This window comes from Pezoporus wallicus, unplaced genomic scaffold, assembly GCF_028554395.1.
Source record: "Pezoporus wallicus isolate ANWC-B61680 ecotype Strahan unplaced genomic scaffold, APGP_CSIRO_Pwel_v1 contig_227, whole genome shotgun sequence".
NCBI lineage: Eukaryota > Metazoa > Chordata > Aves > Psittaciformes > Psittacidae > Pezoporus > Pezoporus wallicus.
In genome coordinates, this window is record NW_026635704.1 from 9,468,041 (window position 1) to 9,483,619 (window position 15,579).

The 15,579-nt window shown below is 38.2% G+C and overlaps 1 protein-coding gene across 1 annotated transcript in view; it reads left to right on the plus strand.

Moving 5' to 3' along the window:
* Positions 1–244: 244 nt before the first annotated feature.
* Positions 245–15,579, plus strand: part of TTC39C (tetratricopeptide repeat domain 39C) — a 34,773-nt gene continuing 19,438 nt past the window's right edge. The window contains exons 1-4 of the mRNA XM_057397628.1: positions 245–464; positions 10,966–11,014; positions 12,560–12,688; positions 13,662–13,776. Of these exons, the coding sequence (XP_057253611.1) occupies positions 319–464; positions 10,966–11,014; positions 12,560–12,688; positions 13,662–13,776 (439 nt within the window). The 5' untranslated portion in view covers positions 245–318. The remainder of the gene's footprint in view (positions 465–10,965; positions 11,015–12,559; positions 12,689–13,661; positions 13,777–15,579) is intronic.

Consider the following 15,579-nt stretch of genomic DNA (forward strand, 5'->3'; position numbering starts at 1 on the left):
CTCGCAGCGTTCCGCGCCGCCCTCCTGCGCTTGCGCGGCTCCTCGGCGCCTGCGCGCTGGGAAGCGAGGCGGGCGCTGCTGCTTTTGGAGGGCTTGCGGGCGCGAGGCGGCTTGCAGGTCGCTGCAGCGCGGTCGGGTGAGGGGAGGGCGGCCCGGCGGCGGCGGGTGTTGGGCGCCCCCAGTTCCTCCCTTCAGGCACGGTGAGGCGGCACCGGGAAGAGGCAGACGGGCAGATAGATAGATAGATAGATAGATAGATAGGTTGGTAGGTAGTAGGTAGGTAGAGAGCCGGCTGGGTCCCGCTGCATCCTCATCGTTATGGCCGGCTCGGAGCAGCCGCCGCCGCGGCGGGAGGATGGGGAAGCGCCGCTACCCATCGAGGACGCGGAGCTGGCGCTGGCCGGCATCAACATGCTGCTGAACAACGGCTTCCGCGAGTCAGACCAGCTCTTCAAGAAATACAGGTAACCCCGACCGCCCCTCCGCCGACCGATCGCTCCCTTCCTCTCTTCCCCGGGAGCAGTCCACCAGCACGGCCTCGGGCGCTCCCGCCGCCGCAGGTGGCCCGGCCTCGGCGCACCTGTCCCAGCCACCCACCTGCGCGACGCGCCAGCCCTGCTCTCTACCCTCAGACGGCCTCCGCTCCTCGGCGGGGCCATGAGGCGCGCAGGTACTCCCCCCACCTCCCTTTACCCTGGTCAGGGGTCTTGGTGGGGGCAGCCTTGCTCCTGAGTGGCTCCTCGGAGCGGGGAGGGTTGTTATGCATGATTGCCGCCTCAGCCGGCGTTCTCTGTGGGGAAGGGGCACGCGTGATTCGCCGTCGTGACTGTGGGTGAGAGGCTGCATCTCCGCGCTGCGGGGTTTGCGGTGTCGCCCTGTGGAAGGGCGGGGGAAGAAAGGGCCGGGTAGGGGTCGGTCGACGGGTCCCTCAGTGACAGCGCCCGCGTTTCGCTAGCGACCGTGAGTAAACACACACGTGTGCCTGGAGACGGCTCGGGGGGGGGGGGGCGGTGGGGGGGAAGGGAGTTTCGCTCCGGCGCTCATGTGTGATCTGATCCGTAAACGCTACTGTGATTCTCTTCAGGCTATAAGATTATGTTCATGATCCCTACGTACGTCGTGTCAAGGTTTGTGCATTAAGTAGTTATCCTGTAGGAATGGTGTTAACGCAACTGTGTACGTCGGTTTTAAAGAAGATATTGCCCATACCTGCCCTTGCGTTTTGTCTGAGGACTAACGTGTTCCACCCAAGCTTGAGCTGCTGTAATTGCGCATACGTTGTGAATAATTAATATGCACTATGCTGTTGTTGTCTGTGTGATTAAAAAGGACTTGGACTTAAAATAGCACATCATAGCGATGGTGTACTTGTGTACTTAAATCTTACTTACGGAAAGGATGTCTGGATGTAGAGTGAGGGCAGTGAGCCAAATTAACAAATCCCCCCTTAAAAATAATAGAATCATAACTTCACTGTGTACCTGCCACTATCTAATATTAAGCATGCCATTCTGTTTTTAGTATATATTGCTGTGTTGCATACGCACTGCAACATTGCAGGTGACAAGTTGGGTCCCTATTCTGCATTCCTCACACGCATAACGTGCAGCTCATGTTCGTATGGAGTTGCACCCTTACTTATTTCTTGAGTCTGTTAGGGTCCTCAATTGTTCTAGGTATCTAAGGAGCCTGTTGGTTTTGGTTGTTTGCTTTTGTGTATTTTTTTAAGGTGCTAGTTAAGGAGCACTTGATGAGGTTTACTCTTCTCCAGTTTCTGGTTGTGTTGTGCCTTTGCTTTCTCTCAGTAGTGTGAATATGGAAGTAGTTTAGGAATTCTAAATACGTGATGCTTCTTACATTGTATAATAGTGCTAGGGAGTAAAGTTATTAAGATTCCTATTTTCAAAATGCAGTCCTCCCTTGAAAGAGTGAATAATGATCTTTCTGCAAGATCTTGGTTATCTAGAAGATTTATTACTGATGATTTTTTAAATGCAGACACTTGTATTTTATTTTTTTTTTAATTTTTTTTCGCAGGTGTGGGCTTTTCTTCAGTTTTTATCAGGAAGTGCCTTTGAGTCTTGATTTGATGCTACCTACCAGGAGTAAATAGGAGTTCCTTCATTAGATTAAGTAGTTTTTATGATTCGTAAATTGATAATTGCTGTCTTAGTTTTTAAATGTCTGTGAAAATCTCTGGCCCCATCTACCTCATCCTAAAATTCATAACAGGTTGTTCTTTCTGTGAACTAATAGACTTTTATTGAATGGCAGATTAGCTGTATGTTGAAACTTTGCTTTAGACATGAGAGAAGATGCATATCGTCAAGTATGCTCAACTTCCTATAAATCAGAACTTTTGGAGATGTGCAGTGAGGTCAACTTCTTTTTCCTAATGGTTTTTGGTTCCATGCTTGTATGTCCTTGGATGTGTTTTTTCTGCAAGGACTTGAGTAAAGTTTGCATACAATCTTAAATTAGTATATTTTTGTTGATACATGCTTGACAATATGAAACAGAACCCATCCTAAGTGGGTCTGGTAAGCCGAATGAGCAGCTTTTAGGAGTTCTCCGTAATTTAATGTGGATGTTAGGAATTTGCAGCACTAGAACTTGGAGATGTGTGAGTGAGTGCTGTATTTTGAATGACCTTTCGTATAGAAAATGTTAATTCTAGACTTCTGCCTAAGCAGGTAGTTTAGCTCTGTTTCAGACCGTAAACAGCTGTCAGATGAATCCTAGCAGGGGAGGGAGGAATGGTATTTATTTTTTCTTATGGGAACTGTTCAAGAACCTACAAGTCTCTGGAAACTCAAATATTCATCAGAACTTCAGTTTCATTACCCACATTATTTAAACTAGTTAAAACTGTTCCTTAGAAACTACTTGTTTTGCTTCTGCTTTTTATTTGGTTTTTTTCCTTCATATGCCACCTGAAGGATTTTGTGAAAAATTAATTAATATTGATGCTGCTATCTCGGTGGGCCAGTAGACAGCCTTGATGAGCCGAAGGACGGCTGCCATTCCAAAGGAATGCTTGCTTTCTTACTCTGCATTTTTGCCTCTTCTAGAAGGCTGGCTGATGAGCCCAAAATCAGTTATATTTGGAAGCTGGTAATAATGCACTCCTTGAGAAAACCGGAGTAGGAATTGCAGCTGTGTTTCATGTGTATAACAACACCAGTAAAGTGTTGCCTATGAAGAGTTGTGGTACTTTTAAGAGTGGTGGTACTTTGAAGTTACTGGCTAAAGAGCCATTGTTTCTGTGTTGGTCATGGGAGATCAGTGTTTTATCTGTTGGTATTTAGAGCTCATGTATATTTATTTAGAACCTGAAGAAGTCAGATGAATGTGTCTTATGTGCCAGATACTCTGTGTATTTTAGGTGTATTTTTTTTAAGAAGTCTGGATCCTCCACCAGCTAGTGGTGGCAATGTTCTGAATGTGAACCAAATACCAGTGAGTGTAATGGTTTCATGAATCAGTGAGAGCACCACTGTCTTTAATGCTTGAAGCTGTCTCGAGTGCCCACACTGCTAATTCATATCTGGAACTGTCGAGTATCTATCTTTCTATTCAGCTTGAGCAGTGCTGACACCATTCCAGTTCTCATCAGTTTAAACTTTGGGTACCTGTGAAAGCTGTAAGAGATGTGAAGGTTAACTGAGGACACCGCCACTAGAGATGAAGCCCACTGTCAGCCTATGGGATGATATAATTTTGGTGAGCAACCCTGGCACTAGCAAGAAAGCTGGAATTGGAGTGTTGTTTTTTCCCTTCTAGCTTTGTGGATTCCTAAACACTTAAGAAAGGAAGAAACTGTCAAAAGAATGTATTTTTAAGAGCATTTGCAATTCAGAAATGATTTAAAAACTTCCTCCAGCTAAGAGGAGAGAAAATAGTGTCTAATAAAACAGGAGCTTTGTAGCTGAATGTTGAGTCACAACATAAAGCATAAGACCAGGGATATCATCTTACAAGAAGTCCAACAATATTCTGTCTCTTACCAGGGAAACATTTGATTCTTTGCATGAATGACTTTTATTTCTGAGAAGGCTTGACAAAGTCTTCAGCTTGAATCTGAATGAAAAGAGAAATGGTACAAGGTGGAGAAGTATAATGTATATAATAAGGTCATCTTCAAAGAAGAAAATTAGGATGATGTAGAGGAGATAAGACTTTAAGACAAAATGTGTGAAGATTTGAAGAATGAGGTCAGTGTATGAGAACACTGTGCAACCTGCTAAGGTAAAGCAGGACATAGAGAAGAACGGAAAATTGGAGGAAATGGGAAAGGAATGGAAAAAAAGCTTAGTATGGTTACTTCAAAAACCTGACATTTTTAAAGTTATGACAGGGGAGTTGGAACTAGGTGATCTTAAGGTCCTTTCCAACTCTAACTATTCTATGATTCTCTGTTACGGTATACATATTAACAGATATACAAACATTAGAAATTCCACTGGGGGTGATTGAACCTAATACTAGCAATTTAAAATTATGTCTGTGGCCAGAATACTTTGGCCCAAACGCAAGTTGAGACAAGGTGACATTAGGCCAGCATTGATAAGGAGGTAGATTATGGCCAGTGTGCAGGCAGTCTAACTGCTGTTGAAATTCTTATTTATGTAGTTTAGCAAAGGAGCCGTAAGAACAAAATGTAGTAGTTTAGTAGATGTTTGGTAGCTTATGAAAAGATAAGGACTGCAGGGTGGGAACTGACGTAAGTCAGTTGAGAGAAGGATGATGGCGTCTTGATCAGCAGTGTGAGAACTGAGTCATGTGTGCCCTCATAGCATCCCTGTGTGCTGCTTTTTTTATTGCGGTGATAGGCAGATGAGCAGTTGCTAGACGGATGCATAGAAAGGAGAGTTATATATGAGGGTAGTGATTTTTAGCAGCAATATTCTTAATGTGTAATAAATAGGTACCCTAAGTGAGGTAAGATTTCATTGCTCAAGGCTATGCAGAGCCCATTATAGTAATAGTGAGGCACATAAAACCAGTGCCAGTTTTCCAGTTATGTGGATAAATTAGAAAAATTTTAAGTGTTCTACAGGTTAAATCTTCCAGACATAGGGTACATAGAGATGATTGTATTGTATGTGAAGCTTAGTTTTGTGGCTGTAATGGCAGACATGGGTGTTGTTGCCAAAAGAAGTGATACAAAGGGTAAAGGGAGATTGAGAGATCCATTTGGATCCCCATTTAGAGCAAAATCTGGTGGCTAGAAGTCCAAGGGAAGATGACGGAAAGCTAACCCAAAATCTGAGTTTGTAACTCAGAAGTCAGATTTGGTGGAGATGGTAGAAGGGGTGTGATATCAAGCAGATCTTATTTTAACTCTGTGAATGATACAGATATGGTAAAGACTCTTCACACTTCCTAGTCACCCATTCTTTGATCTCATAATAAGTTATTTCAGGTTACCGTGATGGGATGGGTATGTTTTTGTTCTAATACACTTCAGGAGCTTGAAGATATTAAGAAGTTACACGATGTCAATTAAGTTACTGTAGTTTGTCCTGGAAGGTAATTTCGGTCAGGTCAGTTGAACCTACAGTGGAAAAATATTTTGGAGAAGTACATAATTCTTATGGATTAAAGAGTGTGTAATTGGACAATTAGTACAAGTCAGTTGATATAACTAGGTTGTGTGTCAGCTTTGTAACTACACTTCAAAGTAAAGGTACAATTTAAAATCATTTTCATAATTCCCAGTGTTTTGATATTCTTGTGCATCTAATTAACAGCCTGAAGTTAAAGCAAAGTAATTCCTTGTTAATTTACAGAAAAAGAAGACAAATCATGTAAGAACTGGATGGGATAGCACCACAGAGTTATTCTCTTTATATTACTGAATTTCTCTTTTGATTATGTGTTTCTAGTGAAAATAGAAGTGTATGCTAAGGGCTTATCTAACAGTTAAAACAAATGTGGTCTGATTATGAAATAGAAACTAACTCTAGATCTGACATTTGCAGTTCTCAATGCATCTTACTTAATACTGTAATGCTTTCATGATATATATATTGCCTTATTAATTTCATATACCAGTATTGGTTGTGTATTTGTGTAAACAACTGTCTTATGTTTGTAGTCTCACAAATATTTTTTTTACACTGTATTCTAGAATAATCTGTGATGGAATAAGGACCAAAGTATTTGTATGTTGTTGCAGTAAATTCCTTAACCTTGGTATATAGGTTATATGTATTTCTGCTTGTTCTAAAATATTCAGTAGCTGCTTCTGTATTTATCTGTGAACTTCCATGAACTCTTTTTTCATTATGCTTTACTCTCATGCTTTGGAGGAAAATAACTTGTTTTGTTTCAAATTTAGTATTACCATGAGTATGATGATTGGAATTCTTAGTGGACTGTGTTTAATATAGCAGTGCCTAGAAGAGCAAGGAGGAAATGTTAGCAGGTTAATTACGTTACATAAATTTAAACCTGAGGTAGGCTGTAGTATCTTTAGAAGTGGTATATTTGTAAGTGGAATACTATAGTGGAAATGGCTGTAGAAAAGAGAAAATACTGAGGAGTAACTGATTATTTTTTTTCTTTTGGTGTGCTTCAGTTCTGATTTTTGTAATGGTAAAATTGGGCTGTATGATCTCAGCCCTATGCCAGGGCTTAAAACTTCTGAATGTTACCATTGTGGTCTTTTCCAGCCTAGCTGATTCTGTGATTCTGTGAGTATGAAAATGGGGCATAGCAAAAACCTTTCTTCTGACAGTGAATTACTGTCTTGGAGATATGCCATGAAATGAGGTGAATTAGGGTTTATTGGGAGGACCAGTGTAACACACCAGTTCATATACCTGAGAGAAAGGTCTGCTTCAGTGCTCTTTAAGCTATGACTTCTGACTTAAGCATAGTTGTACATGCTGAATTTATTGATACATACAACCTTTTACTGTGATATCTTGTGGAAATGGTGTTAATAGCACAGTTTCTTGTAATAAAAATATCTTCTGAGTCCTTGTTTTGTAGATGAGGGGCAAACAGTATTTTACAAATATGTCTGGAGACAGTTTTTCTTCATCTTTGAGCTAATGAAAAGCCTTGAGATTTTTTTTTTTTAGTGGACGTTACTGCTTCAAAGTAGTGTGGACAACCTGAGTAGTGCAGTGCCCCAGTGTTCATTTGTATTCGGTTCTGTAACTCCTGTCAACATCAGTATGGCCTTTGGGTTGCTGTTGGTATTTTCTCAAGTGTGGCCTCATTTTTTTTGTATTTTAACTTTTCGGAATCTGTCAAAAGATGTAAAATCATGTCTGCTGAAGGTCACTTAGAAGGAGTTTGAGCTGAGAGTTGTTTTCATGGAATTGTGCTTTTCTCAGAAGCTTACTGTCGTCATTAGTCATGCCTTGTTTACTGGGACAGTTCTGTGCTATTGCAAAGTGTTTTTTCCTAGCTCTCGAGGAAAAGATAACCCTAAACTGTTGAAGAATTTGTCAGCCAACAGAATATTGGTGAAGATTGAGCACCAAACACAGTAGTTGTTTGAAGCAGATCTTAAATGCTGAAGTTACCTTAAAAAATGAACTTCTATAAAGCTGTAGCTATAGTCTCTACCCAGTGACTATGCAGGAATATGTTGGAAGTGTCTCTTATTTTCTTTAGTGATGGCACAAAAACTTTCTGAGGAGCTCCTGTGGTAAAGTTCTTGTGTTTTGTTTGCCAGACTCCATGGTCTCAGCAAAAGCATCTCCCAGACAAAGTGTAATATTATGCATCATGTTTTCTTGCTTCAGGGTCCTTATGTGCTACAGCCCATATGTGTTGTAATGACAATGCTTTTTATAGACAGAGTGGCTGAAAATTAAAAAGAAGTAATGTGCAATGTTTTACCTCATGTATTGCAGCTGATGATAACATCAGAATAATGTAGCTCCCCAATTTTTTGTCATCTTTGATTGTAGGGGATGAGCTGTTAGCAAAGTGAGCCTGAGTGTTAGAATGCAAGCAAGTGAAGCAGTTTTGAAAGATCAGTTGAAAAGATAAGTATTTATTTGGTGAAGAAATTTTGCTTCACTTGGACAAATAATCGTTGCTCGCAGTAAAGTACTTCAGTATCTTTTGTAATTTTGGAAGAGCGGTGGGCTCTCAACTGTAACTAGCTGCCTGTCTTAACATCATATTAAAATTTACCCAAAAGAAATATAAAACCTTTCAAAATGCTTATTTAAATGCTGATACCTTCACACACATAGAATTATAGAATGGTTAGGGTTGGTTAGGTTTGGAAAGGATCTTAAGATCATATAGAGTTTTCAAACCCCCTGCCATGGGCCAGGGATGTTTTGCACTAGATCATGTCACTCAAGGCTCTGTCCAGCCTGGCCTTGAATACTGCCAGAGATGGCACATTTACCAATTTTTTGGGCACAGTGAGAAACAGGATCTTGCAGTCCTGAAAAGAAAATCTACTTTTAAAAAATGTCTGAATAGTATGCTTGAATTAGCGTGTATGTTGAGCTGTTGAAACAGCAGTATGTATATGCTGTTTGATTTTTCAATTGTATTCCCGTTTATTCCATTTTAGTAGTTTCACTCTCAAACATGGCCATTATTCAAGTTGCCCTATATGAAAATACTGGTTACATAGACAGGGAATTAGTTTGCCTCTAAAGCTGATTATTTTTTTAATTATTATTTTTCTTTTTTTAAGCTTCAGTAACTGTTTCAACAACAGGAGGATCATTTTCTAGAAATTAATAGAAAATGAAAAGTGGTCTCGAACTTGAGGTGTTTTCATATGCAGCACTTTTACTATTTATTCTGTAATTCCACAATATTTATAGTTTGTTAATAAAACTCGCATCTTTCTTGCCAAGTTCTAAGGGATGCCTGGATGCTACTTCTGAGAGCCAAATGCATATGTTACTAAGCTTGTTTGATTTGCTTATGCATGTTTCAGAGAGGGGGAGAAAAGTATGTCAAAATCTTGGTACTGTTGTGTAAAGTCTTAAGTGTAACACAAAATTTACAAGTAAATTTTTCTGTAGGTGTTCAGGTGCTGAAAGTTTAGTTACTTCATTAACTTAGTTTCTTTGAATCCATGTGTGGTAGTGAAGTAACATTGTCAGTGTGGATGCACACTTAATATTCAAGATGTGTGTTCTAAGGATCTTACTGGGAAATGCAAACCTAAATAACTATTTCTTAAGTCATATCTAGAGATGCCTACTGAAACATTTAATGAAACATTTGGTTTAATTTTGAGCTTCCTTGAAAGTATTATGTAAGTGCAGGTTTTTACATCAGGGCATAAAATTGCTTGTACTGATCTGTTCTGCATTTTTAGATTCATTGGTGCTGATAGTGCAGTAGGTATGACCTTGTAGGTATGGTTATGTGCTGTGGAGTTTGGTGATAAGACTGGCTGTTGAATGGGTCCCATATGCCTCATGAGTTGAAAACTATGAAAAGATAGCCATGTGCCTTCTGCAGCGAGAGCTCATGCTCAAAATGCCAGTTGCAGAAATCTAACTTGAATAGCTGATTTCTCCTGCTCTGTATAACACAGATGTTGGTAGAGAACAGTCCAGGTACTTAATAGCTGAAGCATTTGGTAGTAGTCATTCTTTGATAGCCTGCCAACACGGGAAAATACCGAACTTGTTTTTCTTTTGAAAAAATCATGAAAAAATGTGGCAAGTTATGTTGATCTTATATCTATACACATTGCTCAATTCTGGGTGTACATATGAAAAAGGAAAGGTTTTCTGTTCTGACTTGCATTGCTTGCGTTCGCTATTTATCTTTCTTTTTCTTTGGTTCATGTACTTGCTTTTAGGTATTTATGCTAAATCAAAAAGTGAGAAAAGGTGGAGGGGTGAATTATTGACTTTATTATTGAGTTATAATAATTGTAATTACTTTGTAGTAATTTGTTTTTTTTATTTTTTTTTTAACAAACTCTTGTATTGTAATGTGGGTTTATTACTGTAAATCTGTGTTGTAATAAATTATATGCAACTTTCTCCATGTTTTTCAAGTGCCTGTCCTGTTTTGAAAGGCAGAATTAAGTTGGAAGCAGTGTTAAAACTTGTACTATAGCAATATATGTACCTGTAGCATAAATGTTACCTGTTCTTAAATCTTGGATGTCAGCGTTTTGTATAACCTGGCAGCCCACTGCTGAACAATATGGGTCAGTAGTACTGCTGAGATCCTGAAATTATTGTTTTAAGTGCCTTCTGTGTGACATTACTGGAGCCTTGTGGTCTGTGTGACTACGGTAGTCCTGTAGTTTACAACCTATCCCATATATTACCAAGATTTTGCTTGCCTGCGTTTTTTGATCTAGCAGTTGATTGCACCATTTTGGAATACTCCCACAGACAGAATAGGTGAAGCATCTTAAAAACTATTCCACTTAGTTTTGGTGGATACGCAAGATACGTATTCTGGACTTGAAGCAGTACAGCTATAAACTCATAAACCTTGTGAGAACTTTGCATTTCCAACATCTTTATGTTAGGTGGTGTATGCCATTTTATTTATTTATTTATTTATTTTTTTATTCTGCGTAGATTAACTTAAATTCATTGGAACAGGGAGAAGTGGGAATCACTTAATGGAACCAGATAATGTATGTCTGCTAGGTCAAAATTGTAGTGATGGGTCACAAAAGGAGAGTAGAATTTGCAGATTTTAAATTTTCTGCAGCTCCTTTTTTACCTGCACTGCATGTATTTTGATGGTGGTGGTTTCTTTTAATATCCACATCTTAATGCTTGATTTTTAATTTTTTTTAACACAAATTCAGTTTAATAAAAATGATGATGCTTTTGGCTTTCCATTTTATCTTGCAGGGTATATTTGTTTGTAACTTGATACAAACCCCCAAGATTTATTTACAGATCTATAAGTTAAAATCAAGAAATGCTGTATCTTTCTTTTTGATGGGAAACGTGCAAATATAGTAACTACGTTTTGTTTTCTTTACAGAAACCATAGCCCATTAATGAGTTTTGGAGCCAGTTTTGTCAGTTTTTTGGTGAGTAGCTGAGAGCAGACAGTATAAGTCTCTTCTTTTTTGGTTAATGTTTATGTGTATGCATGTGTTCATAATGGTTGATACTTTGTTTATTTTTATGAGGCTGTTTTCAAATTTTTAGATTAAATGTAGCTACAAAACAAATCATTATTATAAAACTTGTTTATTCATGTGTTTTAAATATAGAGGTTCTGTGATTCAGCTTCTCAAATATATGAAATATATTTGTATTCCATTAAAAATGCCATAATAAAGCCCTCTCAAGTGAGCACTAGAGTTTTTATTAAAATAATACTCATAAATGCCATTTTCTTCATAGCTTTTGCTATTGAAAATTTCTCCATCCATATTGCCTAGTGAAAGTTGTTAGTTCAGTCCATTCGCATTGCTTCATAGAATAGAGTAGAACTGAGAATATTGACTGACTAAAAAGTCATAATGGGCCTGTTAATGCTTTTGGATGTGCAGACTTGGTTTCTTCCAAGCCATGAAGAAAGAGTCATAATGAGTGTGTTAAATGCTTTTCTTTTTTAATGTATTAAAAATGAGAATATGTTATGTAAAAAATGAGCAGGTGGTAGAAAATGTTTACAGCTTTGTTTTTAGACTGTCCTTACTACGACTTTGGTGCTTAATTTTAGATAACACCAGAAATCATCTATGGTAATATTACCTTTTTTTAAGAACAGCATTTATTATTATATGCCACAAATAGGGAAGTTGTAAATGAAAGTAATTTGAATTTTCTCTAATGTGTGTAGACTATGCAATATGGAAAAAATTTATTGGTTAGGAAACCTGGGGCATAAGCATATGCTTCTAAGTCCATGGAGAGAGAAAGGAAAGAGGGAGAATCTCAGGCTTGCTTATCTGAATTGATGTGCTGAACCAGTGTAACGTCACAGTGCAGCATCAGTGGATCTTGGAAATACCTTGCTTAGCTACTGTTCTAAACATAGCAGCAGCACTTGTGCTGGTTTCATTCAGAGATTTTGTTTAATAAGGCATCAGGAAAAGAAGTTAGTTGTCCTGAAATCCTTTTGAAATTGGTTCAGCAGTAGCTGGAGTAGGATGTGGGTTTTTCCTTCATACATGTATAGGAACTGTGGTTGTTATTTTGAAATAGCTGTTACTTGTTACTGGCTTTGAAGGCCTGTTACATGGCTGAATTGTATAGAAGCAGTACCTGCACAGATGCAAATCATGCCTCAGAACACCATAATTAAAAAATAATTTATATGAATTTTTCTTCTGATAAATGTAATATGACAGCACATTCAGTTTGACTGCATATGAAGCTTTAAGAGAAGGGGTTAGGACTTAACATGTTCTGACTTGTCTTGAAATTTTGGTGAAGTACTCTCAAATGTCTAGTTTGTTTTTTCTGTGTAGAAGTATGTGTACTGATCTGTGTGCATTAATACTTTTTTCTTACTAGTAAGTTTTAATGTCAAGTTTTCATACAAACTTTTACTATCCTATAGCTTTTATAGAAGTGAAAATATTTATGACTTTTATCATTCAAATGTGTTCGTGTTTTGGTAGAATGCCATGATGACATTTGAAGAAGAAAAAATGCAGCTGGCCTGTGATGACTTAAAGGCGACAGAGAAACTTTGTGAAAGCGAAGAAGCCGGAGTTATAGAAACAATCAAGAATAAAATTAAAAAAAATGTAAGAATATTATTTGTAAGACGTGGAACTGTGTATTGGGTAAAAGTTTCTGGAATTTCCTTTCTGTTTTCTTTGTATTTTAAATTGATGATTTTTGATATGTGAAGAGTAGTTGAGATCAATTTAAATTCAGAAACTCAGTAAAATATTCTGTTTGGATTTCCTAATTATCATAAAATACTTAGAGTCAGTAATGTGTCTTCTAAAGCAGCAGGTTGTGTTGATGTTAGTAATTTTTTTTAACACATCAGATTGGTGTCCTGCTGGAATTATTTCAGGAAGCTTGTAGCCCATCTAATTGAGGCTAACTTTAATTCATACATGCTCTAGTAACAGTCAAAAGTTGTGATGTTGAGGCTGCATAGTGCTGTGTGCCAGGCATATTCCTAGGGAATTTTCTTTTTCTTTCCTTTTCTTTAGACTTTTCGTTCTAAATAAGAATAAAGCATGCAGATTGAGGACTAGTTGAAGCAGTCGTACAGAAACATCCAGGGAGTGGCCTGCCTACTGTGACATAGCAGATCTACAGCAGATGCAGCAGCCATTTCTCTTCAATATTTAGTTTACTTAGTAAAAAGTACTGAATGCAGCATACTTAATTCTCTGCTCTTTAGAGGCACTGCATTTTCTCTGTCACTTATCATATACCCCTTTCTGTGCTCTTGCTGACATCTTTTAGTTGCATGTCTGATGTCGCTAATAATGACATGAAATTTAGATCTGTTCCGAGTATTTGTAGAATCTTAAGAAAAATATTTGGTAGTATATATGTAAGATTTCCCTGTTTGTTAAGTAGGATCTTGCTTGATGACCTGTCAAAGAAACTTTTGCACTTGAAAATGCTGAGTTAAATAAGTAGCAGTAGTACCACTTGAAGTTAATTTTGGATTTTGTTGATTTTTTAGATTGATTAGTATTCTGTATTATCTTTGTTAACATTTTTCTGTGCTCTGTGTTTGTATATTCCAAACAGGTTGATGGACGAAAATCCACTCTATCCATGATAGATCGCCTACAAAGACAAATAATTGTAGCAGACTGTCAAGTCTACTTGGCTGTCCTCTCATTTGTAAAACAAGAGTTATCAGGTGTGCTGGGGCTTTAAGTTTAGATACTTATTTTTATATGATGTCTTTTTAATAAAGTTTGATCATAAAGTGGCAATATGACTGTCAGTAAAGGTGATTTTTTTGTAAGAGCATAGTTCTATCTGAAACATTCCAAGATTGGTACACTTGCAGATGTACTACCTACCTAAGTGTAAGTAGTAGTATCGTAAAGTGAGTTGTATTACTACAGATCACAGATTTCTGTTTCTTTTCGCACCAGTAATCATGTACAACCTATTCTCCTTGGATAGGCTGGAGTCCCTTGCATGTTCCCATAGAAGCATTTGAGGAGTTGCTACGAAGATGGGTAGCATTTGCATGCTTCGTGTGGCCTATAAGATAAAAGAGGCTGTAAGTCCAGGCCACTGGGAAAATCCTAATGTTCCATATGCACTCTGTTTGCAACAAGTCAGGGAGGTGACAAACTGCCAGTGAAAGCAATCTTAAATGGAGTGTGGGGAGCATGGAACTGCTGAATTGGTTCTTATTCTCTGGTCACCAGAGTGTGTCCTTGTGTGCCCAAGAGGCTAATCCTGTCATGTTGAATACAAACCTCCTTGTCTCTGCTGCAAATCTGTTTCTAATGTTCTCTTGCATTCCTGGATTTCTTGCACAATCTTAAAACATGCCTTCATTCATTAGTTTATAGAAAATGAGGTCAGTGTCATATACAAAGTGAGCACATTCCCAGGTTCTTAACAAATAAATTATATCAATCAGACCAGATTGACAGTGAAAACCCTGCTGAAAGGAATTAGGGAAATAACATTCCAATTATTTAAAATAACACTAAGATCTTCAGTTAAAGGCATAATACTTTCTGTGATGTGCAGACTTGGTTTCCTCCAAGCTGTCAAGAAAGTGGTTGGTTCTAGCCAGCAGAAATTCAGTGTGTTTATCCATCTGCTGTGTGTAGTGCTGCAGGAAGGTTTTCTTACTGTTCTGATACAGTTCTGGGTTTTTATTTGTGTTTGGGTTTTGGTTTGGTTTTGGTGTTTTGTTTTGGTTTTTTTTGTTGGTGGTTTGTTTGGTTCTTTTGGTTGGGGTTTGGTTTTGTTTTTTTTTTTTTTTTTTTTTGGGGGGGGGGGGGCCTCTCCCTTGAAGTTGTTTTCTTATTTCAGTATGTGTTCTGCAGCTGCATAACTGGTTGGATGCTGTAACTGAGGGTGGTGTCTGTTCCCTTTCTCCTGTGCTGCTCAGAGAACTGAAATAGGTAGCAGAGTACTGCAGGACCTGTGATATATTTGAGTTACTCTACTCAGTAAAAAGTATACCTGAAATCTGTAGTTAAACACCACCTCAGCAACTGCTGGTTACTGCTATTACTGAATTGTTCAATCCATTATTTCAGTTTTTTTACTATAGTATCTTTCTGATTATGTATAAAACATCATTTTTTGTCATGTTTCTATATCAAAATAGCAATATTAGTGAAATGAGTGTGGTTTTCAAAAAAAAACAACTAACTAAACAAAAAACCCACCAAAAAAAAAACCACCCCCCCTCACCCAAAAAAACAAACCCCCAAAACCCAAAAAAAATCAAAATACAGAGACAGACAAATATTTCCGATCAGTGGATGGATGAAATGTTTTTTGTTTTTCTTCCTGGAACAGTTTGACAAGAAGCATATGATGACATGCAGGCTGCTTTCTCATGTGCCTAACACATTTTAGATTTTCATTTCCACCCTCATGGATGTATTACAGATAGTTTCATCATAAAATTAGTAACACAGCAACTTGCATTAGCTTCCCACAGCAATATTGAACTACCTTTTCT